We start from the raw sequence: 27921 nt of genomic DNA, 5'->3' as shown, positions 1-27921 counted from the left end.
CTAACCTGCTATCCATGGAAAACATCAATATTGACAATCAGGGTCCGAATGGGAAAATACGTCATTATATACCCTCTAACTTTCTTGACAGATGTATTTTTCTTAACTCCCTGCACCCGGACACATTCATTCACACACCCCACTTAGTGCACATAATCTATAATGACCTCACGGCCCACCCTTCGGAGCTGTTTCACCCAATCCCAATGCTAAAACAGCTCTACCTGTCCAATTCCTGACTTCTATCTTTAGATTTCCTCATATGAGCCAAACTCACTCAAGTAAGAGGCTTACAAGTAGCTCAGAACGAGGTTACAGAGATCAGTGAGACAATGATATGTTCTCTTTCTGCCTTAAATTTCCTTAAATTTAGAAATAACTTTTTCACCTGTGACTGAAGCAATGCTTGGTTCATCCAGTGTGTGAAGAACAGCAACCAAACACAAGTTGTTTATGCGCATGATTTTGTTTTCAAATTCCCAGAGGATAAGAAAGGCACTAAACTGTTGGACCTTGACATCCACTCCTGTTTGGAAGACATAGCAGGCTTCTTCTATTTCATCACCACCACCTCATTTTCCCTCCTTACCCTGCTGGGGTCCTTTTTTACCATATCCACAACTGGTTTGGTTTCCCTGTAGATAAACAACTAAACTAAGCTCAACTAACATAACTCATGAACTAAAACTAAACTAACTAAACTAATGGAATTCAACTAATTTAATAGAACTAAACTAGATTCAACAAATCTTCAATCACTTCATGGTCGCTTCCTGTGTCCTTAGTTTGTGTTTAGTTTAAACTGAATTAATTACTGCGCATTGGTTTTAAAAAAACTTTGAAAAACTGGATAACTGTTATAGCTAAATGGTCCGTGTATGTAAAACATGAAAGTATATTTGCAAAAATGTGTTTAATACATTTGGTCTGGCTTGCTTGGATGAATGTTGTTGTTCGTTGACATGGGTTGTTGCGCCCCCAGTGGTACAAATATATAACTAGTAGTTTGCCACAATTTTTTTCTTGTCACTAAGCACATTTACCTTGGAGTAGGCTAATGTAGGCAGCTATAGCGAATTTCAAGCATGTTTCCAACGTTTTGCTTAATGAACTGTAAAATGTATTAATTAGAAGGTAATTGGTTTGAATGCTATTGTTTTAACTTAGCATGATAATGAAGAACAATTATCCTGATTTATTTTCAATACACACATTTCAACAACAAAAAAGGCGATGCGCCTCTTCTATTATATACTTACAAACTGACAAACGTCTTAATTTCAATACTCAAGTTACGTTGCCACTCATTGGCCGGGTTTCTCTGCGTTCATTGGTAAACCATTATGTCATTCAAAATAAGTAGATCAATCATTGGCTTAAAAGAGCCTTATGGGCTCTCCCTTTTGCCAGCTCTGTGAACGAATACTTCCGCTAGGCCACCATGCCCTCCGGAAGTTAGTTTGTTTTATTCGGACACTGTCGAAAGCACTGGAGTTGAGACTGAGAGGTGGACAAACCAAGTAAAAAAAACACGGTGTCCGACGAAGACCGTGTAAAAAGAGTCTAAACAACTGTCTATTGTTAGAGCCGATCCATTGCTACGAGAAAACCATTTAGAATTTTCCCCGAACCCTAGTGTCTGACCCCTCAAGTCCTCTGGGGCCAGACGAAGCGAGGCGGGAGGTGATGGAGCCTTCACCGGCAAAGGGGAAACCGCAGGGTCGCCTACTGGTGTCCACGACCCTGGACGCAAAAGATGAGCTGGAGGAGGTAGGGCTACTATAAAACATATTCTCAAGAAGCTTTGCTACATCATACGAACAGCTGTTCAAGCATACAGCACCTTATTAAACATTCACTACAAAGACACGGAACCATTTTACAAAATAGCCTGCATGTTGCTAGCTAGCTATCATTCAGCAAGTTTGGTTACTAATTCGAAATGGCATTTTATAGCCTAGCGTGTGTATGTTTGCAGTACATATTTTCGCTTTGTTGACGTGAGTTTAAATGATGGGGAATCAAGCAGAATTTAGCGTAGCATTTAGCATGCTATTTTGGTAAACATAGATGAGACACGAGCCCATGCACATGCGCAAAGCTCATCATACACATGTCAATAAAGTACCTTTTCTGACAACCCCTGTAGTGATCCTTCCCCTAAAAAAATCAAGAGCCTAACCCCCACACGGTTAAGGCATTTTCATACAGTAGCTAGCTCAATTGACAGTGATCATCGTTCTATTGTTTGTGTGCAGTCTCTCTGTGTGATTTGTGTGTGTATGATTTCTCTGACTTGTTGTTCCCATGTGTTTTAATGTGCTGTGTTGTTCTTTGTGTGGCATTTTGTGTGTGTTTCTGTCTGTGTGTGTGTATGCCCACATTGTGAATTGTGAACAATTAGACCTATCTATGCTTCTGGGTGTCTTTCTGTCTTTGTGGTTAACATTCCTTTTTGTTGTTGTGTTCATTAGCGGTTGGAGAGGTGTGTGGGGATCGTCACTTCATTGACAAACGGCCTGTCCGAGCGTGAAGCCAACGATGCCATCACAGCTAATGTGAGTCCCTCGCCCTCTCACTAATAGTCCACCACCATGGGATGGGACTCTACATACTAGAATATGCAGATGCAATGTATCTACTTACATATTTTAGATGAGCCTTAGGATCTACATTACATTAGTTGTATAGCATAGGATTGAATTGAATCTAATAGAATGTGACTATGGTCAGAGTAATCCGTTGCTTAGCAATTGAGCTGTTCTCATTCACATTTCTGCAATGCCCTTTGTAAATGTTAGTACTCAAAGGATGTGATACATATGCTACATAAGCATATTGAGATGTGTACGATTATACAGTATGCTACTTGCAGGCTAGGTGAAAACTTCTCCTACAAGCCCAAACTTTGATGGAGAAATGGGCTAGGGACTAAAATGTAGTGACAACTCCAATAAAATAATGAATTGCATGGCACTCTTATGTTTTTCAATGAAGTTATTAGGAAACAGCTCTAAATGTATTGTGATTTGTGACATGTACTATTAAACCCAACACAACCTAATATCATTACAATTGCAAAGCACTAAAAAGTTAGCTTAATTTCTCAGATAGAATTACATTTCATCAAAATAATTTCAGGAATGCCAATCTTACCTGTTTCTAACTACAAAAACAATTTCAATACAATCTGAGATGGTGGGTGTCGTGGCCTGCTGAAATGACATGGAATGTAGTATGTTGAATTGAATAGGTTCAAGTTACATGAAGCCCTAATACGGCTGAAGCCTCCTTCGTCAACACCATGATAATGGAGGCTACAGCCCCATCAAATGACATTTTATTTGTCACATGCTTCATAAACAACAGGTGTAGACTAACAGTGAAATGCTTACTTACGGGCCCTTCCATACAATGCAGAGAGATAGAAATAATAAGAAATTACACAATGAGTAACGATAACTTGGTCAGGGCTAGGTTACATGGTATGATATATTGTCCTCATCTCCTCCCTTAAGGTGTGTAAAGGTCCACAGCAGCACGAGGAGGTGTGTCTGGGACTCTTCGCTCTGCTGCTCACAGAGCCCCCACAGGCACAGAGGGTAAGGCCTCATTACTACCATATACATGATCATTATCATACTTCATATCATTATCATACACGTTATCGTTTCATATGATCATTATGGTTTCCAAGTCAGACAGAGCTCATTTCGGGTAGATTCAACATTTTTACATCTTAGTCTAATTTCGTTATTGCGTTTTCAAAATACTCTGGAATAGTTTTCCTGTTCGCGGGAAGTCAAAAGCCAATTCTGGGAGACTCCAGGTCAAACCAGGAGGGTCGGAAAGCTCTCATGATCATGGCTCCATTGATTGCATTCACTATACGCACACCAATATTTATACACACCTCACATGGTTTGAATTAGCTTACATAGTGACTCTTGTGAGTGCACTAAAAATAGTGTGCCGTTATCAACACCCTAATACCTTGAATACTTTAGGCTACAGGATATGTGAATGGAATTATAGACTCCAAATACTCTACCACCCAGTGTTGTAAAGTACTAAGTAAAAATACTTTAAAGTACTACTTAAGTTGTTTTTTGGGGTATCTGTACTTTACATTACTATTTATATTTTTGGCAACTTTTACTTTTACTCTATACATTTTCCCTGACACCCAAAAGTACTCATTACAATTCACAAACTTATCAAGAGAACATGCCTGGTCACCCCTACTGCCTCTGATCTGGCAGACTCACTAAACACACATGCTTTGTTTGTAAATTATGTCTGAGTGTGCCCCTGGCTATCCGTCAATACAAATAAAAAAAATACAATTGTGCTGCTTAATATAAGGAACTTGAAATTATTTTTACTTTTGATACTTAAGCACATCTTAGCAATTCCATTTACTTTTGACACATAAGTACATTTAAAACCAAATACTTTTAACTTTACTCAAGTAGTATTTTACTGGGTGACTTTCACTTTTTACTTGAGTAATTTTCTATTAAGTTATCTTTACTTTTACTCAAGTATGGCGATTGAGTACTTTCCCACCACTGCTACATACCAGTCTATACATCACATACACTGCAAACACTTCACAAATGTTCATGCTAAACTCTGAAGCCTCACTGTCCTTGTCAGTATCTATGGCTTTCACGCAACAAACATCACACACACAGTACAGACGCTCATATTTATTACACCCTCACACAAAACTATAAATACACACACTGCAGCCTCCTAAATCACTGTGTGTGATTACCAGTATCACACACACTTTATGCACATCTCACTTCCTCTAACACCGCTATTATATATGTGTGTATATGTATATGTATGTATATGTGTGTATATATGTGTGTGTGTGTGTATGTATATATATATATATATACACTTTCAGACTGTAGATTATCATTACACCTTATGATGAGACATGGACATTTCCACCGTAAGGTTCTGTAGAATGGGGCTGTTGGGGAAATCAATAGAAATGATTTAGAGAATAGTGAAGTTCTGATCCAGAGTCTGGTGTAGTGGTTAGCCCTCCAGACTCCGGACCACCTATCACCCTGACAACATGGCTACTAATCCCGTCTCCTTCCTGTCTGTCTTCCTCTATCCGTCTCCCCTATACATTCTGACGTTCACTGTCCATATATATATCAATTCTTCATTCATTTCTTCGTTCACCATTCTTAAAAAAATATATAAATAAATTACAGAATGGTGAACTTCTATAATATTCCTGTGGCGCCTCTAAATCCTTGTCATCTGAACGTTTGACTGGGTGCCCAATTTAACCCACATTACATTATTTATACATAGCCCCTATTGATGCACAAAGCTGTTCGTTATCACACTGTGTTGTATGTACACTGTACAGTATGTCAATATGCTGCAAAGCAAATTAGCCTTTCGTCATATAACACGTTTGTATTCTCTACTCTACTCTCCACAGTGCTACAGAGACCTGACCCTGGTGAATAGGGACGGCATGAACGTGATCCTGATCAAGATCAACCAGATGCTCATGGAGAAGTTCCTCAAGCTGCAAGACGTGTGCCGCACACAGGTAAACAGTTTGTCTCCGTGTAGAAAAGGCAGAAACGGTTTCTCAATTTAATTCGCTTTATTGACACAAAATACACATGTAGATTTTGATGTTTTCTAATGAGTAAGTGATTGACTAATGATCTCCCCTCTCTCTCTCTCCCTTCAGTTGGTGTGGTTGGTGAGGGAGCTGGTGAAGAGTGGCGTAATCGGAGCGGACGGCATCCTCATGACCCTTATGAAGCAGATCGCAGGTCGGTCCGTTCACCACGTGTACTGTTGGTTTCGCTGCTTTGAGACGCAGAGCAAATCTTTCTGCCAATGTACAAAGTAGTATCTTGTCTTGTTTCACTGTTGCTCAAAATGGCTTCTTCACCTTTTTTGTTTATTTTGTCTGTGCATTGGTTTGCTTGATTGAGCAGCTATGTGGCTTTTTTTCTGTGTCCAGGAGGAGACATCACCAATAAGAACCTGTGGCTGGCTGAGAATGTGCTGGACATACTGGTGGAACAAAGGTGTGTTGGCGAGTGGAGTTCAACAGGAAACACTCTTTCACTACAGTATTGTCATGTAATAAAAGTCCAACTGGTTCATAGGGCAAAAACATATCTCACACAATTAGTTTTAAAATAATCTAATGCTTCGAAGTAGGCTCATAACACATGAGAAGGGTTTACCAAGAAAAACTTCCAAAAGGACTAATTTGAGGCAGAAATTCAACATAAATCAATCTGCCTTTTTTTGTTGAGTGCTCCAACTCTTTTCTGCCTCAAGTTAGTCCTTTTGGAAGTTTTCCTTGGTCAGCCCTTTTCGTGGTTGTTGTTATTGAGCACCCCTCTGTTCCTTTTTTTGCTCAACACAAGTTTGGACTCATTTGGTTTACCATACAACAAACCTTTTTCCACAGTCATCTCTATCTCTCTTTTTTTCCCTCAGGGAGTGGGTGCTGAAGAGTGGCATGCTGATAGCCATGTCAGTGTACACCTACCTACGCCTCATCGTGGACCACGGCACCCCGGCACTGCTGGTCCTCAGACAGAAGGAGGTGGACTTCTGTATCGGCCTGCTCCGAGAGAAGGTGAGGGAGGAGAGGAATGAAGGAGGGGGTGATGTAATGGGATCAGTGAGGTAAGGAGAAGAGCAATATTTTTATTTATTTTATTTTTATTTCACCTTTATTTAACCAGGTAGGCTAGTTGAGAACAAGTTCTCATTTGCAACTGCGACCTGGCCAAGATAAAGCGTAGCAATTCGACACATACAACAACACAGAGTTACACATGGAATAAACAAAACATAGTCAATAATACAGTAGAACAAAAGAAAACAAAAAGTCTATATACAGTGAGTGCAAATGAGGTAAGTTAAGGCAATAAATAGGCCATGGTGGCGAAGTAATTACAATATAGCAATTAAACACTGGAATGGTAGATGTGCAGAAGATGAATGTGCAAGTAGAGATACTGGGGTGCAAAGGAGCAAGATAAATAAATACAGTATGGGGATGAGGTAGGTAGATGGGCCATCTGTAAACAGCCCATCTATGTACAGGTGCAGTGATCTGTGAGCTGCTCTGACAGCTGGTGCTTAAAGCTAGTGAGGGAGATATGAGTCTCCAGCTTCAGAGATTTTTGCAGTTCATTCCAGTCATTGGCAGCAGAGAACTGGAAGGAGAGACGACCAAAGGAGGAATTGGCTTTGGGGATGACCAGTGAGATATACCTGCTGGAGCGAGTGCTACGAGTGTGTGCTGCTATGGTGACCAGTGAGCTGAGATAAGGCGGGGCTTTACCTAGCAGAGACTTGTAGATAACCTGTAGCCAGTGGGTTTGGCGACGAGTATGAAGCGAGGGCCAACCAACGAGAGCGTACAGGTCGCAATGGTGGGTATCAATATAGTGAGTAAGGGAATGAGGGAGGAGTACATTTCAAGGTTGGAAGGAGGGAGAGGAAAGCAGGTGGAGTATAGTTAAGATAAACCCCTGAGGAGGGGGGGGGAGAGAATTGGAGTGAAGATGCATATGGATTCTTGATAGGAGGACTGATAAGAAAGAAGATTTATGTCATATTCTATATGCCCAAGAACACAGACTGTTATTATACTGTATCTAGGTTTGACAAGGAGGAATTTCCACACAGCAGTGAAGTAATTGAACTCTTAATGACATTTTCCTCTCTCTCTTCTTCCCTCGTCCCTGTCTAGTTTATGGAGTGTTTTATCATTGGGAGAGACCTGGTGCGTCTGCTGCAGATTGTGGCCCGGATCCCGGAGATGGAGCTGCTGTGGAAAGACCTGCTCCACAACCCCCAGGCCCTGAGCCCTCAGTTCACTGGTAAGGGTAAGAGAGTGTCGCTCAGCACGGGGGTGGGGGGTGCATGTGTCTGAGAGACTCGTGGCTCAGCTCTAAATCTCTCTCTTTCTCGCTCCCTCTCCGTCTGGTTCTACAGGCTTGCTGCAACTCCTGACCGCTCGCACATCCCGGAAGTTCCTGGCTTGTCGCCTCACACCAGACATGGAGACCAAACTGCTCTTCATGACCTCCAGGGTAAACACACACACACACACTACAACACTTCTCAGGATGGTACGAACACACACACACACACACACACACACACACACTACAACACTTCTCAGGATGGTATGAACACACACACACACTACAACACTTCTCAGGATGGTATGAACACACACACACACTACAACACTTCTCAGGATGGCACGAACACACACACACACACTACAACACTTCTCAGGATGGCACGAACACACACACACACTACAACACTTCTCAGGATGGTACGAACACACACACACACACTACAACACTTCTCAGGATGGTATGAACACACACACACACTACAACACTTCTCAGGATGGCACGAACACACACACACACTACAACACTTCTCAGGATGGCACGAACACACACACACACTACAACACTTTTCAGGATGGTATGAACACACACACACACTACAACACTTCTCAGGATGGTACGAACGCACACACTACAACACTTCTCAGGATGGTACGAACACACACACACACTACAACACTTCTCAGGATGGTATGAACACACACTACAACAGTTCTCAGGATGGTATGAACACACACTACAACAGTTCTCAGGATGGTATGAACACACACACACACTACAACACTTCTCAGGATGGTATGAACACACACACACACTACAACACTTCTCAGGATGGTACGAACACACACACACACTACAACACTTCTCAGGATGGTATGAACACACACACACACTACAACACTTCTCAGGATGGCACGAACACACACACACACTACAACACTTCTCAGGATGGCACGAACACACACACACACTACAACACTTCTCAGGATGGTACGAACACACACACACACTACAACACTTCTCAGGATGGTACGAACACACACACACACACTACAACACTTCTCAGGATGGTACGAACACACACACACACTACAACACTTCTCAGGATGGTACGAACACACACACACTACAGCACTTCTCAGGATGGTACGAACACACACACACACTACAGCACTTCTCAGGATGGTACGAACACACACACACACTACAGCACTTCTCAGGATGGTACGAACACACACACACACTACAGCACTTCTCAGGATGGTACGAACACACACACACACTACAACACTTCTCAGGATGGTACGAACACACACACACACTACAACACTTCTCAGGATGGTACGAACACACACACACACTACAACACTTCTCAGGATGGTACGAACACACACACACACACTACAACACTTCTCAGGATGGTACGAACACACACACACACTACAACACTTCTCAGGATGGTACGAACACACACACACACTACAACACTTCTCAGGATGGTATGAACACACACACACACTACAACACTTCTCAGGATGGTACGAACACACACACACACTACAACACTTCTCAGGATGGTACGAACACACACACACACTACAACACTTCTCAGGATGGTACGAACACACACACACACTACAACACTTCTCAGGATGGTACGAACACACACACACACTACAACACTTCTCAGGATGGTACGAACACACACACACACTACAACACTTCTCAGGATGGTACGAACACACACACACACTACAACACTTCTCAGGATGGTACGAACACACACACACACTACAACACTTCTCAGGATGGTACGAACACACACACACACTACAACACTTCTCAGGATGGTACGAACACACACACACACTACAACACTTCTCAGGATGGTACGAACACACACACACACTACAACACTTCTCAGGATGGTACGAACACACACACACACTACAACACTTCTCAGGATGGTACGAACACACACACACACTACAACACTTCTCAGGATGGTACGAACACACACACACACTACAACACTTCTCAGGATGGTACGAACACACACACACACTACAACACTTCTCAGGATGGTACGAACACACACACACACTACAACACTTCTCAGGATGGTACGAACACACACACACACTACAACACTTCTCAGGATGGTACGAACACACACACACACTACAACACTTCTCAGGATGGTACGAACACACACACACACTACAACACTTCTCAGGATGGTACGAACACACACACACACACTACAACACTTCTCAGGATGGTACGAACACACACACACACTACAACACTTCTCAGGATGGTACGAACACACACACACACTACAACACTTCTCAGGATGGTACGAACACACACACACACACACACACACTACAACACTTCTCAGGATGGTACGAACACACACACACACTACAAGACTTCTCAGGATGGTACGAACACACACACACACACACTACAAGACTTCTCAGGATGGTACGAACACACACACACACACACTACAAGACTTCTCAGGATGGTACGAACACACACACACACACACTACAACACTTCTCAGGATGGCACGAACACACACACACACACACACACACTACAACACTTCTCAGGATGGCACGAACACACACACACACACACACACACACACACACTACAACACTTCAAAGGATGGTACGAACACACACACACACTACAAGACTTCTCAGGATGGTACGAACACACACACACACTACAAGACTTCTCAGGATGGTACGAACACACACACACACACACACTACAAGACTTCTCAGGATGGTACGAACACACACACACACACACTACAAGACTTCTCAGGATGGTACGAACACACACACACACACACTACAACACTTCTCAGGATGGTACGAACACACACACACACACACACACACTACAACACTTCTCAGGATGGCACGAACACACACACACACACACACACACTACAACACTTCTCAGGATGGCACGAACACACACACACACACACACACACACACACACACACACACTACAACACTTCAAAGGATGGTACGACCCCAACACACACACACACACACACACACACACACACACACACACACACACACACACACACACACACACACACACACACACACACACACTACAACACTTCTCAGGATGGTACGAACACACACACACACACTACAACACTTCTCAGGATGGTACGAACACACACACACACTACAACACTTCTCAGGATGGTACGAACACACACACACACACACTACAACACTTCTCAGGATGGTACGAACACACACACACACACACACACTACAACACTTCTCAGGATGGTACGAACACACACACACACACACTACAACACTTCTCAGGATGGTACACACACACACACTACAACACTTCTCAGGATGGTACACACACACACACACACACACACACACACACACACACACACTACAACACTTCTCAGGATGGTACGAACACATGTATAGTACATGCATATACACATTCCTTTATGCCTATCCTGTCCTTCTCTCCCTGTAGGTGCGTTTTGGCCAGCAGAAGCGATACCAGGACTGGTTCCAGAGACAATACCTGTCCACGGCAGAGAGCCAGTCGCTGCGCTGCGACCTGATTCGCTACATCTGCGGCGTGGTGCACCCATCCAATGAGGTGTTGAGCTCCGACATCCTGCCCCGCTGGGCTATCATTGGCTGGCTGCTCACCACCTGCACGGTAAGGGGCGGGGCAAAGATGGCTAACGCTTTATTTTGCACTTATGCCAATGATGATTTCCTGTCTGTTAATTAAGTAGACAATAAAGCTTTTTTTAATTTGAATTGACCTAGTATTTACAGCTATTTAACTGGACGTTAACCATAAATAATAAATAAATAAATAACAGTAAGTAGTAATCACATTGTAATAAATACATTTTTATTACTTACGTCTTCAGTCTAACGTGGCGGCCTCCAACGCCAAGCTGGCCCTGTTCTACGACTGGCTCTTCTTCAGCCCAGAGAAGGACAGCATCATGAACATAGGTAAGACGGGGGGGCGGAAAACACCACCTGTATCTCTTCATGTAAGGGGCCAATGTGCTCGACTAAATGTATAGAAGTAGGAAAACATGTTATCGAATGCTGGGTTAGTGGTATATTAGAATAACGGAAAGAGGTTACAAGATGGACGCCTTTCTGCTATCACCTTCTCTCTGCCACAGTATGCACTGTTTTCTCTTCCCTTACTGTTTTCATGGTTTAACCATCCTCCCTCTCTCAGAGCCGGCCATCTTGGTGATGCACCACTCCATGAAGCCTCATCCAGCCATCACTGCCACTCTCCTGGACTTCATGTGTCGGGTGAGTGGATGCACACATTACACAATGGAGCTCATTCATATCACTTAGCTATGGTGAATTTGCTGCTAATTTTAGCTATTCAAAGTGGAATAGACTTTGTTGACACGTGCTTCATGCTCCGTGTGTTAGCATAGTATTAGAGAGTGAAGAGATGTTTTTACATTTTGTGCGGTGTTCACCCGTTTGGTCTGACTTGGGAAACGAGTGGTAAATTTACAGCAGTGGGGACGTTTAATGGCAACTTGAATTAGTGTTCGTTGTGCCGTGCTTTAGAGAAGTTAGTTATGTGGTATTTTGGCCTTCTCTCAGATGTTTGACTCAGCTCCTCTTTTGACTCCTTCTTGCCTTCAGTTGATCCTACTCTGTTTTGCTCTCTTTTCTCCACCCGCCCCCCTCTTTCTCCCTCACAGATCATCCCTCACTTTTTCCCCCCTCTGGAGGGGCAGGTGCGGCAGGGAGTCTTCAACTCTCTCACCTTCATCATGGAGAAAAGAGTGCTGGCGTGAGTCTCTCTCACGCATACATGCACACACCACCGCCATCATAGGATATATTTGACCATAGATAAACAAATTAATATTATATTTCAATTGAACCTATATCTTTGATCCAATGATTTTGGTATCGTCAGTGATTTTAGTTATTTTATTCCATTTTATGTCAGTGGATCTTCATCAGCCTTATTGTAACCACATGTCGGTCTGTCTTTTCCTCCCTCAGTCACCTAGCCCCACTCTTTGACAACCCCAAACTGGACCGGGAGCTGCGCTCCATGCTGAGGGAACGCTTCCCAGAGTTCTGCAGTTCCCCCTCACCCCCCACCGAGGGAAGGGATGAAGGTACAAATGAAAGTAATGAAACTTTTATTTTTTAACATGAATGAATGAATGAATGAATGAATGAATGAATGAATGAATAAATCAACACTGTTGGTGGTCCTTAAAGAGGACTTTCTTTACACAGCTCATTACAGTTACAGACATGCAAAATAAACGTCCCTCATCTGCAAACATCCTCCCCCGGACATGCAGAATAAACGTCCCTCATCTGCAACCATCCTCCCCCGGACATGCACAATAACACTAATCAATATTGTCAGGTTGGGAATCATAAAGAAGCAACCTTTTGAATCATGCTTTATGATATTTGTAGAGTTGAAACTAGCCTCTTTCTAGCAACAGTAGGGAAATTAGACCTTGTCTCTTGAATAGACTCTGGTCCCTAGAGCTCAGGCTGTTGTGCCAACTGAAAGCGGCTTTGGGTAAAAGTGTCTGCTGAATTAGTGTCATGTTCCATCTTGAAAAGGAACTTTAAAGTAGAGCATTTTCAATTCATTATGACTTTATTGAATTGCATTGGGGTGCAGCTGACAGTTTAAAACGTGAATTGTCCCCACTAAATATCGCATGATTAAATAATTGACCCTAGCGTTAATGTTTAACTACTTTGAATAAGGTTATACAGGAAAATTGTGTGTGTTTTTGGAGGGATATATCTAGCTAAGCTGTTATTCGTGCTGCCTTTATCTGAGAGCCTTATGTTTCCTTGCCTCTACTCTACAATGCTGTCTAATCACCCTTCGCTCCTCAGTGAAAATGGAGGAGTCTGTTTCCTTGGAGATGGACAATCATGTGTTGCTGGACAAGGAGGACGGTTGCTATGACAACACGGAGGCTGCCTTCAGCGACGATGAGGAGGAGATTAACAACAAGGGTGAGGGTAAGGAAGGACACATTTTATTACTGCACTCAACCCATATAATAGATACTGTTTTATAACCACCAGACTCTCAACACTTAAATTGGTACAATCTATTCCACTACATTTTACACCAAATGACCACTAACGTGATCTAGCCTGGTCCCAGATCTGTTTGTGCTGTCATGCCAACTCCTATGGATGACAATGACCATAGGAGTTGGATAGACAGCCCAAACAGATCTGGGACCAGGCCTATCACTAGCATAATCTCAACTCCGATTATCACCACATTAGATTAGTTTTGCTTTCACCCCCCCCCCCTTCAACATAGATCAGCAGCTTAATACATTAACACTGCTTTTAGCTTAGATGAAACCAAATCAGAAACTTGCATGTGAAAGCAATTTAGAAATCCACAAATCAATTCAAATGACTAGAAACATATTAGGGGCCTCAATCTCACTCTGCTTCTTACTCATCCACTTCAAGTCATTGGCTGACCTCATTTTGGTTATTACAGGAAATAAAAAGCGGGAGTTCCGATTCCACCCAATCAAAGAGGCCATTATTGAGGAGCCCGCTGACATCACTCCCTACGTGGACCAATTGGACGACATGATGAAGGAGAAGGTGTTGCAGTTACAGAAAGGAAGGTCAGTTGAGTGGATGTGACTTGACAATGCCCTCGCATCATAACATTATTTGTCTAACAAACGAGCACACTCAATTTAATTCAATTTAATTAGCGATATTGGCATAAGACATTACCAAAGCAAACATATAGGAATAAATATTTTTTTTATTCATGGCAGCTTAACACTCGAATCTTTCACATTCACTGACATTCTCAGTCAGATCCTCAGTCACACGTGCCCGATCCCAGATCAAGACCTTGGAGAGCTACTGGGTGCTGAGTCTTTTGTTCCACCCCAGCACTAATGCACTTGTTTCCAGCTAATCATGGTCCTCTTCAGTTTCGACCTTGATTATTTCAATCAGGTGGTTTACTGTGGGGCTAGAACAAAGGCTTGCACACCCAGTAGCTTTTCACCACCAGTGTTGGAGATCCCTGCTCTTCCCGTTCACACTGCTAACTTATGTATAGGATGAGGAGGCGTTTGCTTCACGCCTCTGCCCAGCTCACTAGTAGGTTGGGTTGTTTCTGCCGTTTTCCGTCCATTGATTCGAGTTGATTTGGAGAGCCGCTTTCATACTTCATCTCTCAGCCTCCCCCAATCACTCCCATTGCTGTCATTGCTGATTGTAACAATATTGCTGATTACAGCACTGGAAGTCGTTTATTCAAAATGGGCTTGTTAATAATTATTTCCTTTCCCCTTCTCTCCCTCCAACAGTGACACTGAGACACATTGTGAAGTCATGCAGGAGATCGTGGACCTAATCTTGGAGGTGAGTGAACTAAAATAATAATGTAGTCTGAATAACATGGGCTTAACTCCAGATATTTATTGGGGGGGGTCATCATACACTGAGTGTACAAAACATGAAGGACACCTCTTAATATTGAGTTGCACCCCTGCCCTTTTGCCTTCAGAACAGCCTCAATTCATCGGGGCATGGACTCCGCAAGGTGTTGAAAGCGTTCCACAGGGATGTTGGCCCATGTTGACTCCAATGCTTCCGACAGTTGTCAAGTTGGCTGGATGTCCTTTGGGTGTTGGACCATTCTTGATACACACGGAAAACTGTTGAGTGTGAAAAACGCAGAAGCGTTGCACCTACTACCATACCCCGTTCAAAGGCACTTAAATATTTTGTCTTGCCCATTCACCCTCTGAAGGGCACACATACACAATCAATTGTCTCAAGGCTTAAAAATCCTTCTTTAACCTGTCTCCTCCCCTTAATCTACACTGATTGAAGTGGATTTAACAAGTGACATCAATAAGGGATCATAGCTTTCACCTGGGTTCACCTGGTCAGTCTGTCATGGAAAGAGCAGGTGTCCCTAATGTTTCGTACACTCAGTGTACATCCTGTGGGGGAAATGGGAATTCTCTGTGTTTTATTGATGTTCCTGCTCTCTCGCCCTTTCTCTCTCTCTCTCAGGAGGACTTTGACTCAGAGCAGATGTCCACTCTGGCCTCCTGTCTGGCCGAGCTCTTCAAGGGCCACTTCAGAGGAGACGTGCTTCCCGACGAGATCACAGACGAGTAAGTGTGTGTGCGGCCTCTGCCGTACATTTGTGTATACATGAGAGAACAATAAAAAATGAACTCTGTGTGTTCGTTCATTCCCAGGTCGCTGGAGGAGTCTGTGTGTAAGCCTGTGTGCCTGGTGTTCAGGAACCTGTGTCAGATGCAGGAGGACAACAGTGGCTTCTCAGTGCTGCTGGAGATGCTGGCGGAGCTCTACCAGAAACAGCCCAAGATCGGCTACCACCTGCTTTACTACCTCAAGGCCAGGTGAGGGCACTGGGGCCGCCACACTGCTTAGCATTAGCTTTAAAAATGAACGGGGACCCCTTGGCTTCAGGGAGGCTGAGGGAGTAGTGGGTTAGAGATTTTGCTGTCTGCCTGAAGTTACTGATTATCTAGCTCCTTCCCTATAACCGTGCACTGTTTGGTTCTCTAATGCTGCTGGTAATGTTCCTTCTACCGCGATAAAGCCGTCATCGGAGACATGAGCCTGTACACATTTTTGCCATCTAACGGCTCTGTTGGTCTAACATCATTTGATCTAACGTTGTTGCACCATTGTTGGATCGTAGCTGTAATCTAGTTCTAACGTTGTTGTGACATCGTCTCCCACCACAGTAAAGCGGCGATGGGGAAGATGAGTCTGTATGAGTCTTTTGCCCAGGCCACAGCGTTAGGGGACCTGCACACCTGTCTGATGATGGATATGAAGGCCTGCCAGGAGGACGACATCAGGCTCCTCTGCTATCTCACACCATCCATCTACACCGAGGTACACACAAACACATACACAAACACCATCTTCAGAGATTGACTTTTTCGAAATGTTGTGGTGTTACAGGCTGAATTTAAAATGGGTTAAATTGAGATTGGTCTACTCACAATACCCCATAATGTCAAAGTGGAGTTAAGTTTTTTTAACATTTTTTTATGTACAAATGAAAAGCTGAAATGGCTTGAATCAGTAAGTATTCAACCCTTTTGTTATGGTAAGCCTAAATAAGTTCAGGAGTAAAAATGTACTTAACAAGTCACATAATAAGTTACATGGACTCACTCTGTGTGCAGTAATTGTGTTTATCATGATTTTTAAATGATTACCTCATCTCTGTACCCCACACACAATTATCTGTAAGGTCCCTCATTTGAGCAGGGAATTTCAAACACAGATTCAACCACAAAGACCAGGGAGGTTTTCCAATGGTTCGCAAAGAAGGGCACCTATTTTGTAGATGGGTAAAACAAAGCAGACATTGAATATCCCTTTGAGCATTGTGCAGTTATTAATTACACTTTGGATGGTGTATCAATACACTCAGTCACTACAAAGATACAGGCGTCCTTCCCAACCCAGTTGCCGGAGAGGAAGGAAACCGCTCAGGGATTTCACCATGAGGCCAATGGTGAAGGGAGATAACTGAGAATTGTTCAACACCATTGTAGGTACTCCACAATACTAACATAAATAAGAGTGAAAAGAAGAAATTGTAAAAAAAATGTAGCAAAGATATTCACTTTTTGTCCTGAATACAAAACGGTATGTTCAGCACAACACATCACTGAGTACCACTCTAAATATTTTCAAGCATGGTGGTGGCTGCATCATGTTATGGCTATTTTTTTAGGGTAAAAATAAACAGAATGGAGCTAAGCACAGGTATAATCCTAGAGAGAGATTTGTTTCAGATTTGGTCTGCTTTCAAGAAGACACTGGTAGACAAATTCACCTTTCAGCAGGATAATAACCTAAAACACAAGGCCAAATATACACTTTAGTTGCTTACCAAGACGCCATTGCATGTTCCTGAGTGGACTAGTTAGAGTTTTGATTTAAATCAGCATGAAAATCTATGACAAGACTTGAAAATGGCTGTCTAGTAATGATCAAGAACCAACTTGACAGAGCTTAATTATTTTCAAGAGTAATGGGCTATTATTGTACAATCCAGGTGTGCAAATCTCTTAGACACTTATCCATATAGACTCACAGCTGTAATCGCTGCCAAACATGTCTTGACTCAGGGGGTTGAATACTTATCTAATCAAGATATTAGTGTTTTATTTTCCATAAATTATGTTCTGTTAGAATTGTTCTTTGACAAAAAATGATAATTTAAATCCATTTTAATCCCACTTTAACACAACAAAATGTGGAAAAAGTCAAGGGGTCTGAATACTTTCCAAATGTACTGTATATATTGAGGTCAAGACCATCTGATTTACATCAAAAAGCACACTCATTCACCCAACACTCCCTAGTCTGCCACCGTTTGACTGCTGACATCTCCCTCCTCTCTCTGTAGTTCCCAGATGAGACATTGCGGAGTGCAGAGCTACTCAACATGATTGTAGCCGTCATCGATTCAACACAGGTAATTCAACCACACTCACACAAAAATACGCTGTACTGCATAGTATTTTTCTCCTTCAACCCTCCCATCTCACTCACTCCCTCCATCTCTCTTTGTTTTCTTTTTTTTCAGCTGCAGGAGCTGATGTGTCACGTGATGATTGGCAATCTGGTGATGTTCCGCAAGGACTCTGTCCTCAATATCCTCAGTGAGTCACGTATAACGTCAGACACACACACACTCGTATACTGGCACACACACCCAGACTTAAAAACACAGACTCATAGTGCTTGTGTCTCACTGTATGAAATATTGTTTACAGTCCAGTCTCTGGATTGGGAGACGTTTGAGCAGTACAGCACCTGGCAGCTCTTCCTGGCCCACAGCATTCCACTGGAAACCATTATCCCCATCCTGCAGCACCTAAAGTACAAAGGTGAGATACACACTAAGGCCTAGACACTGCTCTCCACTATTCTTAGCTAAATCACTTAGATCCCCTTACACTCGTGGAAATTGACCTATATAGATTGGGCCAAATTTACTTCACAAGAACTACACAAATCATATGCATGACCATGGCAGCAATTGAAATAACTTTTTGGAGATGGGGTAATTATCAGATGAGGACACAACAGTTGACCTTACACAAGACTGAATCCAAACATTACGATGTTGATTTTATATGCATTTTACACTTGCTGTACTTTTCACAACATTTGTCAATAACAAAGTCTGAAAATACTCTGGATACGTTCAGTAACATAAGAATATTCATTGACATTTTGGAATGGGTGCAAGATAAGAAAAAACGATAACGAGGGTTTGAGTGAGAGGTCTAACTGGTGTCGCCAAGTGGTCGCACATTTCTCCAAACTGTACACAGTTCCTAAGTCATTTCAATGCACTTTTATGACTGAAGGAAGATCCTTCAGCTGTAAGGTGGGTTTTTTTGAGCGCTCTTAGCTTTGCCATTGTGGAACTGAAGAAAGCACCATTGTAGTTTTTTGTGTGGAACACAGCCCTTCGTCCCCACCATCACACATAAACATTCCATTATTAATCGCAATCTGGATCAGGTGGGCATCATTGGAAAGCTTTTTCTATTGCCAACATGGCTAGCTCAGTTATAATCAAATTTGATCGCATGTGCCAAATACAACAGCTGTAGACCTTACCGTGAAATGCTTACTTATGAGCCCATAACCAACAATGCATTTCAAGAAATAAAGTAAAGAAATGATTTACAAAATAAATAAAATAAAAAGTAACACAAAATAACAATACTGAGGCTATATACAGGGGGTACCAGTTCCGAGTCAAAGTCTGGGGGTACAGGTTAGTCGAGGTAATTTGTACATGTAGGTAGGGTTAAAGTGACTATGCATAGTTAATAAACAGCAAGTAGCAGCAGTGTAAAAACAAAGGGGGGGTTGTCAATGTAAGTAGTCTGGGTAGCCATTTGATTGTTCAGCAGTCTTATGGCTTGGGGGTAGAAGCTGTTAAGGAGCCTTTTGGACCTAGACTTGGTGCTCCGGTACCACTTGCCGTGCGGTAGCAGAGAGAACAGTCTATGACTTGGGTGACTGGAGTCTTCAACAATTTTTTGGGGCCTTCCTCTGACACCGCCTAGTATATAAGTCCTGGATGGTAGGAAGCTTGGCCCCAGCGATGAACTCGGCTCTATGTACTACCTTCTGTAGCGCCTTACGGTCGGATGCCGAACAGTTGCCATAACAGGCGGTGATGCAACCGGGGCTCCCGAGTGGCGTAGCGGTCTACGGCACTGCATCTCAGAGCTTGAGGCGTCACTACAGACACCCTGGTTCGAATCCAGGCTGTATAACAACCGGCCGTGATTGGGAGTCCCATAGGGCGGCGCACAATTGGCCCAGCGTCGTCCGGGTTTGATCTTAACTGACTTGCCTAGTAAATAAAGGTTCATTTTAAACCGGTCAGTATGCTCTCGATGGTGACGCTGTAGAACTTTTTGAGGATCTGGGGACCCATGCCAAATAGTTTCTCTTGAAGGGGAAAAGGTATTGTCGTGCCCTCTTCGACTGTCTTGGTGTGTTTGGACCATGATAGTTTATTATTGATGTGGATGCCAAGGAACTTAACTCTTGACCCGCTCCACTACAGCCCTGTCGATGTGAATGGGGGTGTGTTCAGCCCTCCTTTTCCTGTAGTCCACGATCATCTCCTTTGTCTTGCCCACGTTGAGGGAGAGGTTGTTGTCCTGGCACCACACTGCCTAGTCTTTGACCTCCTCCGCTGTTGTGTTGTCAGCAAACTTAATGATGTTGTTGGAGTCGTACTTTGCCACGCAGTCGGGGGTGAACAGAGAGTACAGGAGGGGACTAAGCACGCACCCTGAGGGGGATGAGGGTGGCAGATATGTTGTTGCCTACCCTTACCACCTGGGGGTGGCCCGTCAGGAAGTTCAGGATCCAGTTGCAGAGGGAGGTGTTTAGGCCCAGGGTCCTTAGCATAGTGATGAGTTTCGTGGGCCCTATGGTGTTGAACGCTGAGCTGTACCCATGAACAGCATTCTCACATAGGTGTTCCTTTTGTCCAGGTGTGAAAGGGTAGTGTGGAGTGTGATTGAGATTGCCTGGTCTGTTGGTGCAGTATGCGAATTGTAATGGGTCTAGGGTTTCCGCGATAATGGTGTTGATGTGAGCCATGACCAGCCTTTCAAAGCACTTCATGACTAACCGAAGTGAGTGCTACGGGGCGTTAGTCATTTAGGCAGGTTACCTTCACTTTCCTGGGCACAGGGACTATGGTTGTCTGCTTGAAACATGTAGGTATTATAGACTTGGTCAGGGAGGACACTTGGTCCGCACATGCTGAGTACACGTCCAGGTAATCTGTCTGACCCAGCGGCCTTCTGAATGTTGACCTGTTTAAAGGTCTTGCTCACATCGGCTACGGAGAGTGTGATCATAGTCGTCCCGAACAGCTGGTGCTCTCATGCATGCTCCAGTGTTGCTTGCCTCAAAGCGAGCATAAAACGCATTTAGCTCATCTGCTAGGCTCGCGTCACTGGGCAGCTCGCGGCTGGATATCTCTTTGTAGTCCATAATAGTTTGCAAGCCCTGCCACATCCTACAAGCGTCAGAGCCGGTGTAGTAGAATTCAATCTTAGTCCTGTATTGATGCTTTGCCTGTTTGATGGTTCGTCTGAAGGCATAGCGGGATTTCTTATAAGCGTCCGGATTAGTGTCCAGCTCCTTGAAAGCAGCAGCTCTAGCCTTTAGCTCAGTGCGGATGCTGCCTGTATCCATGGCTACTGGTTGAGATATGTATGTACGGTTACTGTGGGGACGACGTCATGGATGCACTTATTGATGAAGCCGATGACTGAGGTGGTATACTCCACAGTGCCATTGGATGAATCCCAGAACATATTCCAGTCTGTGCTAGCAAAACAGTCCTGTAGTTTAGCATCCGCATCATCTGACCACTTCCGTATTGAGTGAGTCACTGGTGCTTCCTGCTTTAGTTTTTGCTTGTAAGCAGAAATCAGGAGGATAGAATTATGGTCAGATTTGCCAAATGGAGGGTGAGGGAGAGCTTTGTATGCATCTCTGTGTGTGGAGTAAAGGTGGTCTAGAGTTATTTTTATTTTTTTATATTAATTTTTTTTCCCTCTGGTTGCACTTGTGACATGCTGGTAGAAATTTGGTAAAAAGGATTTCAGTTTGGCTGCATTAAAGTCCCCGACCACAAGGAGCACCGCTTCTGGATGAGCATTTTCTTATTTGCTTATGGCCTTATACAGCTCGTTGAGTGCGGTCTTAGTGCCAGCATTGGTTTGTGGTGGTAAATGGACGGCTACGAAAAATATAGCTAGTGTGGTCTACAGTTTATGATGAGGTACGCTACCTCAGGCGAGCAATGACTCAGTGAAACATAAGATATTACAGTTTTTAATGTCCCGTTGGTAGGGTAGTCTCGAGCAGAGATCATCCAGTTAATTCTCCAGTAATTGCACTTTGGCCAATAGAACAGATGGTAGAAGCGGGTTACCCACTCACCAACGAATTCTCAAAAGGCACTCCGATCTCCGCCCCCTGTATTTCCGTCTTTTCTTCACGCGAATGACGGTGATTTGGGCCTGGTCTCATAGAAGCAGTATATCCTTCACGTCAGACTCATTAAATAAATAATATTTGTACAGATCGAGGTGAATAATTGCTGTTCTGATATCCAGAACCTCTTTTCGGTCATAGTAGACGGTACCAGCAACATTATGTACCAAATAAGTTAAAAACAATGTGAAAAAACACACAAAATAGCACAGTTGGTTAGGAGCCCGTTAAAACGGCTGCCATTCCCTCCGGCGCCATTATTATAAAATAACGTCTTAGTGTTAGGCTTTCAAAAGTCACTTCAGACAATCAGATGGTAATTTTAGTGCGCGTAGAATGTCATGAGTGCATTGAAGTGTGTGTTCTGCGGCAAATGTTCTCTACAATACGACAAACCGGCTCTTTCTCTTCAGGACAACCCAGGGTATAACGCATGTCATCCTGTGGATCAAACATAGCGGTCATAAACGTTGATACTGTAAATTACATGAGTTTTCAAATATGGATATGTGAAGTGCACATTTGGACTTTTATAGGGGCATTTCCCTCACTCAGACAACATGTGTAAAAGTAGCCCAATTATTGGGGAGAGGGGCCCCATCTTCTGCGCGGTGCTCAAGTCTACCGGCTGTCAGTCAAAACCCACAGTGCTGTGAAGGGGAGAACCTGAGTTCTGACGTCATGTATAGCGTGTTAATGTTAATAGCTGACAGTTAAGCTACTACCAGCTTATCTTTAGAATATTTGAGCTGGGTATGCTATTGACCTTCACTAAAATGTGTTAATGGTTCTACACTGTTCTTTCCTGGTATTACCACTGGCATAATATGCTTATTCTATGCTCATGTTGTATCTCTTCCTTTCCAGAACACCCAGAAGCACTCTCCTGTTTGCTGTTGCAACTACGCAGGGAAAAGTAAGCTATAGTTACGGGTACATATCTCTGCAAATGAATAAAAACAAGACTACAGTGGCACCAGTACTGATCCCTGTGGTGCTCCTTCCCCCTTTAGGCCCAGTGGGGAGATGGTGAAGATGGTGCTGAGTCGGCCCTGCCACCCGGAGGACCAGTTCACCACCAGTATCCTGCGCCACTGGGCGGCCAAGCACGACGACGTCCTGGGGGAACACATCAAGGCCCTGCTCATCAAGAACAACAACCTGCCACGCAAACGCCAGAGGTGACTACGAGTCCACCGCTTTCCATTTTTAAAGAGATGGAGTTTTTACCCCAATCTTACTAGTTTTCTTTAATGTTGACATCCAATTGGTTTTTATTAGTTCGCTACACTTTCTAAAATAGCTCACACATACACTATATGTACAAAGTATGTGGACACCCCTTCAAATTAGTGGATTCGGCTATTTCAGCCACACCCGTTGTTGACAGGTGTATAAAATCGAGCACACAGCCATGCAATTTCCATAGACAAACATTGACATTAGAATGGCCCGTCCTGAAGAGCTCAGTGACTTTCAACGTAGCGGCGTCATATGGATGCCACCTTTCCAACAAGTCAGTTTGTCAAATTTCTGTCCTGCTAAAGCTGCCCCGTCAACTGTAAGTGCTGTTATTGTGACATGGAAACGTCTAGGAGCAACAACTGCTCAGCCGTGAAGTGGTAGGCCACACAAGCTCACAGAACGGGACCGCTGAGTGCTGAAGCGCATAGTGCGTAAAAATCGTCTGTCCTCACTTGCAACACTCACTACCGAGTTCCAAACTGCCACTGGAAGCAACGTCGTCGGGAGCTTCATGAAATGGGTTTCCATGGCCGAGCAGCCATACACAAGCCTAAGATCACCATGCACAATGCCAAGCGTCGGCTGGAGTGGTGTAAAGCTCGCTGCCATTGGACTCAGGAGTAGTGGAAATGCATTTTCTGGAGTGATGAATCACGCTTTGGTGGATGGCAGGAGAACGCTACCTGCCCCAATGCATAGTGCCAACTGTAAAGTTTGGTGGAGGAGGAATAATGGTCTGTTTCTCATGGTTCGGGCTAGGCCTCTTAGTTCCAGTGAAGGGAAATCTTAATGCTACAGCATACAATGACATTCTAGGCTTCCTACTTTGTGGCAACAGTTTGGGGAAGGCCCTTTCCTGTTTCAGCATGACAATGCCCCCGTGCACAAAGCGGGGACCATGCAGAAATGGTTTGTTGAGATGTCTGTGGAAGAACTGACCTGAACCCCATCAAACACCTTTGGGATGAATTGGAATGCTGACTGCCAGCCAGGCCTAATCGCCCGACCTCCTTAATGCTCTTGTGGCTGAATGGAAGCAAGTCCCCACAACAATGTTCCAACATCAAGTGGAAAGCCTTCCAAGAAGAGTGGAGGCTGTTAAAGTAGCAAAAGGGGAACCAACTCCATGTTAATGCCCATGATTTTGGAATGAGATGTTCAATGAGCAGATGCCCACATACTTTTGGTCATATAGTGTACTTTGATTCGACCTATAGCTCAACACTTTCACTCCAGAAGATCTGGGTTCGACTTAAAATATTGAATTATCCGAAATAACTGTTTCCAGAGATTTAAAGTAGAACTTTTCATACTCGTGTTCCATGCATTGTTTACTTCACCGCTGATTGAAACTGATCTTTTCTCGGGGTAAGAAAAATTATTATCATTGGTGTAAAATCTCTTTAACTGAAGACACACACACATGGGTTTAAATGCTTCAGAATGGTGTTCTAGTGTTTCTGTTCATTGATGTTGAGCTTTTGTTGATTTTAACTGCACTGCAAATCACCCATGGTTTTGATTATAAGTTGAATCGGTTGTTTAAATGCTGGGCTGGAACAAAAGCCTGCACACTGTGTTGATGACCGTTAGGTTAAAGCCTGGTCACAGTAGTGTTCCTGTTCACCGGAGTATAAGGAAGGAGTGTTTTATTGTCTGTGTGTCTCCCAGTCTGCGGAGCTCCAGCAGTAAACTGGCCCAGCTGACCCTGGAACAGATCCTGGAGCACATGGACAACCTGAGGCTGAACCTCAGCAACACCAAGAACAGCTGTGAGACACACACACACACACACACACACACACACACTGTTTTACTATTGTAAAACACACATCTCTCCTGCAATAGCAACAAACTAACACTGCCTTATACACTTACCTTAGTATCCCCCAAACACATGTCTAACCCAGTGATAAGTACCGTACCGTGAACTCTGACCCTTCTCTGTCTGTGTGTCCCCAGTCTTCACACAGACACCCATCCTGCAGGCACTGCAGCACGTCCAGGCCAGCTGTGACGAGGCCCACAAGATGAGGTGAGACCCCAGACTCTCTTCCTGTCCTCAGAGGATCATTAAAACATGCGATGAATAACACAGTTACTAGGAGTGTCTTATAGGGGTTTAAGAGTATGACAGGATTGTAAATGTGTCCCTTCTTTTTGTCTCCGCCGCTCAGATTCAGCGACCTGTTTTCATTGGCAGAGGAGTATGAAGAGCCCTCCTCCAAGCCTCCCAAGTCACGGCGCAAGGCCCCCGCTTCCTCTCCGCGGTCGCGTAAGGGAGCGGCCACTCCTGTTAGCAACGAGGAAGAAAGCGCATCCAGCAGTGCCTCGGTAGGTCCTCCTATGACCACTTCCTGTTTAGAGAGAGTGTGTTAAGATGAGCCTTACATAGTTCCGTACCCTTTTACTCTCCAGCACCAGGATTAGATTTAGGTTATATTGCTGATTAACAGAACTTAAACTGTTAATCAGTAACTATTTTGTGTCTCTCTCAGCTGTGTCATTATAGTTTCAATATTAATACAAAAAAATGTTTAGCTCTCCTGGTTTCAGAAGCTATTTCTGTCTCCATTTGTTCCTCAAACCTCCTTTTTATTTCCACCCCTACTCCAGGAGGAAGAGGACTCCAAACCCAAAGCTCCCAAGAGGAAGAGGAAAGGCTCATCTGCGGTGGCCTCGGACAGTGACTGACAGCCCCACAACCAACCCGCTCCCACCTGCCATAGTGACATCCCTGAAGACAGGACCATCAGCCAACCAGCTTCTCCAAACCACAGAGGAAACCCCGCCCCCAGAGACACTCAACAAGAGGGGGCAGGACTCCTCCGCATGGACTTTAATGCTACTGGCTGGAGCCATGGAGACGCTCTTCCTCTCCTCTCACTGGTCATTGGCTGCTTTGTGTCAGTTGGTCTGGCTGGATTGGTCAGGGGGGGCATTCCAAAGCGCTCGAGAAGCAGCGAGGGGAAATGCCAGTCGCCGTGGCACAGACTGACAGAAACACTGTTACAAGACTGATATCTGTATCCTTGAGGAAAGGATTACATGACTAGACTGGATGTTTAGGGGGAGTGAATGTGTTGCTCTATTGTCACTTAGAGGTCCGCCTATCACAATGCACTTGGAGACATCAGACCGACAAAGCATTTTATAAGCCATGACCATGATGACCGAACAACCAGCAAGACCATCCAGTCCAGTCAATTTTAACAGAGGCACATGTGGAAGGTTAGGTTTAGGCGATTCACCCCGTTCCTGGAAAGAAAAAACACCTCTGTCACAATCACACCCCCTCAACAACAAAAAAACAACAAAAATCCTTCCCGCGTCTGAACAAAAACTTTAACTATTGGTTGATAAACATACCTGTCTCCTGTTCACTTTTCATTTCTGATTGGCCAGAAGCGAGAACATGGACACACACTCTCTCTCATTGGATCATTTTAACCACAGATGGTTGGACTGTATGCGAGGTCAGAAATAAAGACTGTATGAATGGAGGAGCCAGAAGTCGTCGCTGAACTTTTTAATGGAAATGTCTTTCTACTGAACTATTTTCATAAAAAAGGTCATAACTATGTTAAATGATTATGATATTAATAAAAAAAAAGGGCTAAAAAATAACTGTGGTGTGGAGATATAGTCTTATGTAATGTGTTTGACGATTATCTTTAAATAAGAGATTGAATGTTGCATGTTAAGTATGATTCAGGCTTGTGGTTGAGTTTTCACACTGCAGCACAGCTCACACCAGTCAATGCTGTAACACTACCCAGGACATTACTGGAGTACCCTTCTGCTCAGAGATGTCTCATAATGTAGGCTATTTAATTATCTTAGCGCTGGCTAAGTTTAGCAGTAGCTATTTAAACCAATCCGGACCGTAGATGAGTTTCTCCTGGCCCCATAGGCTTACCTCCATTTCCCCCACTTACCCTGAAAGTAGCCTAAGTAAAAAAAAAAATTAAGAAAATTATTACCTATGTATCCAGTGCGAACTGAGGTTGAGACTAGAGGTCTTCATTTATTGACATTTGTTTCAAGATATC

General features: G+C 43.7%; 1 protein-coding gene across 5 annotated transcripts; it reads left to right on the top strand.

Annotated features, from left to right (window-relative positions):
* The first annotated feature begins 1425 nt into the window (after window positions 1-1425).
* Window positions 1426-27496, top strand: LOC106588323 (integrator complex subunit 3). Of its 5 annotated transcripts, none has more exons than XM_014177191.2 (29): window positions 1426-1770; window positions 2475-2558; window positions 3519-3602; window positions 5477-5590; window positions 5738-5822; window positions 6017-6083; window positions 6505-6646; window positions 7772-7901; window positions 8017-8114; window positions 11499-11690; window positions 11911-11998; window positions 12237-12316; window positions 12727-12818; window positions 13037-13155; window positions 13907-14029; window positions 14538-14670; window positions 15373-15427; window positions 16088-16191; window positions 16279-16443; window positions 16795-16948; window positions 18480-18548; window positions 18660-18735; window positions 18850-18963; window positions 23492-23540; window positions 23638-23805; window positions 25541-25641; window positions 25832-25904; window positions 26047-26203; window positions 26486-27496. In XM_014177191.2, exons 1-29 carry the CDS (start codon window positions 1687-1689, stop codon window positions 26561-26563), a joined length of 3078 nt encoding a protein of 1025 aa, XP_014032666.1. In that variant the 5' UTR covers window positions 1426-1686; the 3' UTR covers window positions 26564-27496. The 5 variants fall into 5 exon arrangements, with proteins under 5 accessions (XP_014032666.1, XP_014032661.1, XP_014032665.1 ...); XM_014177186.2 differs by having other exon boundaries at window positions 13037-13167; window positions 13907-14035; XM_014177190.2 differs by having other exon boundaries at window positions 7772-7907; window positions 13907-14035.
* The last annotated feature ends 425 nt before the right edge of the window (window positions 27497-27921 follow it).

The sequence above is a fragment of the Salmo salar genome, chromosome ssa27, assembly GCF_905237065.1.
Source record: "Salmo salar chromosome ssa27, Ssal_v3.1, whole genome shotgun sequence".
Taxonomy (NCBI): domain Eukaryota; kingdom Metazoa; phylum Chordata; class Actinopteri; order Salmoniformes; family Salmonidae; genus Salmo; species Salmo salar.
Note: the sequence above shows the minus strand (reverse complement) of the source record. Positions and strands in the feature narration are given on the sequence as shown.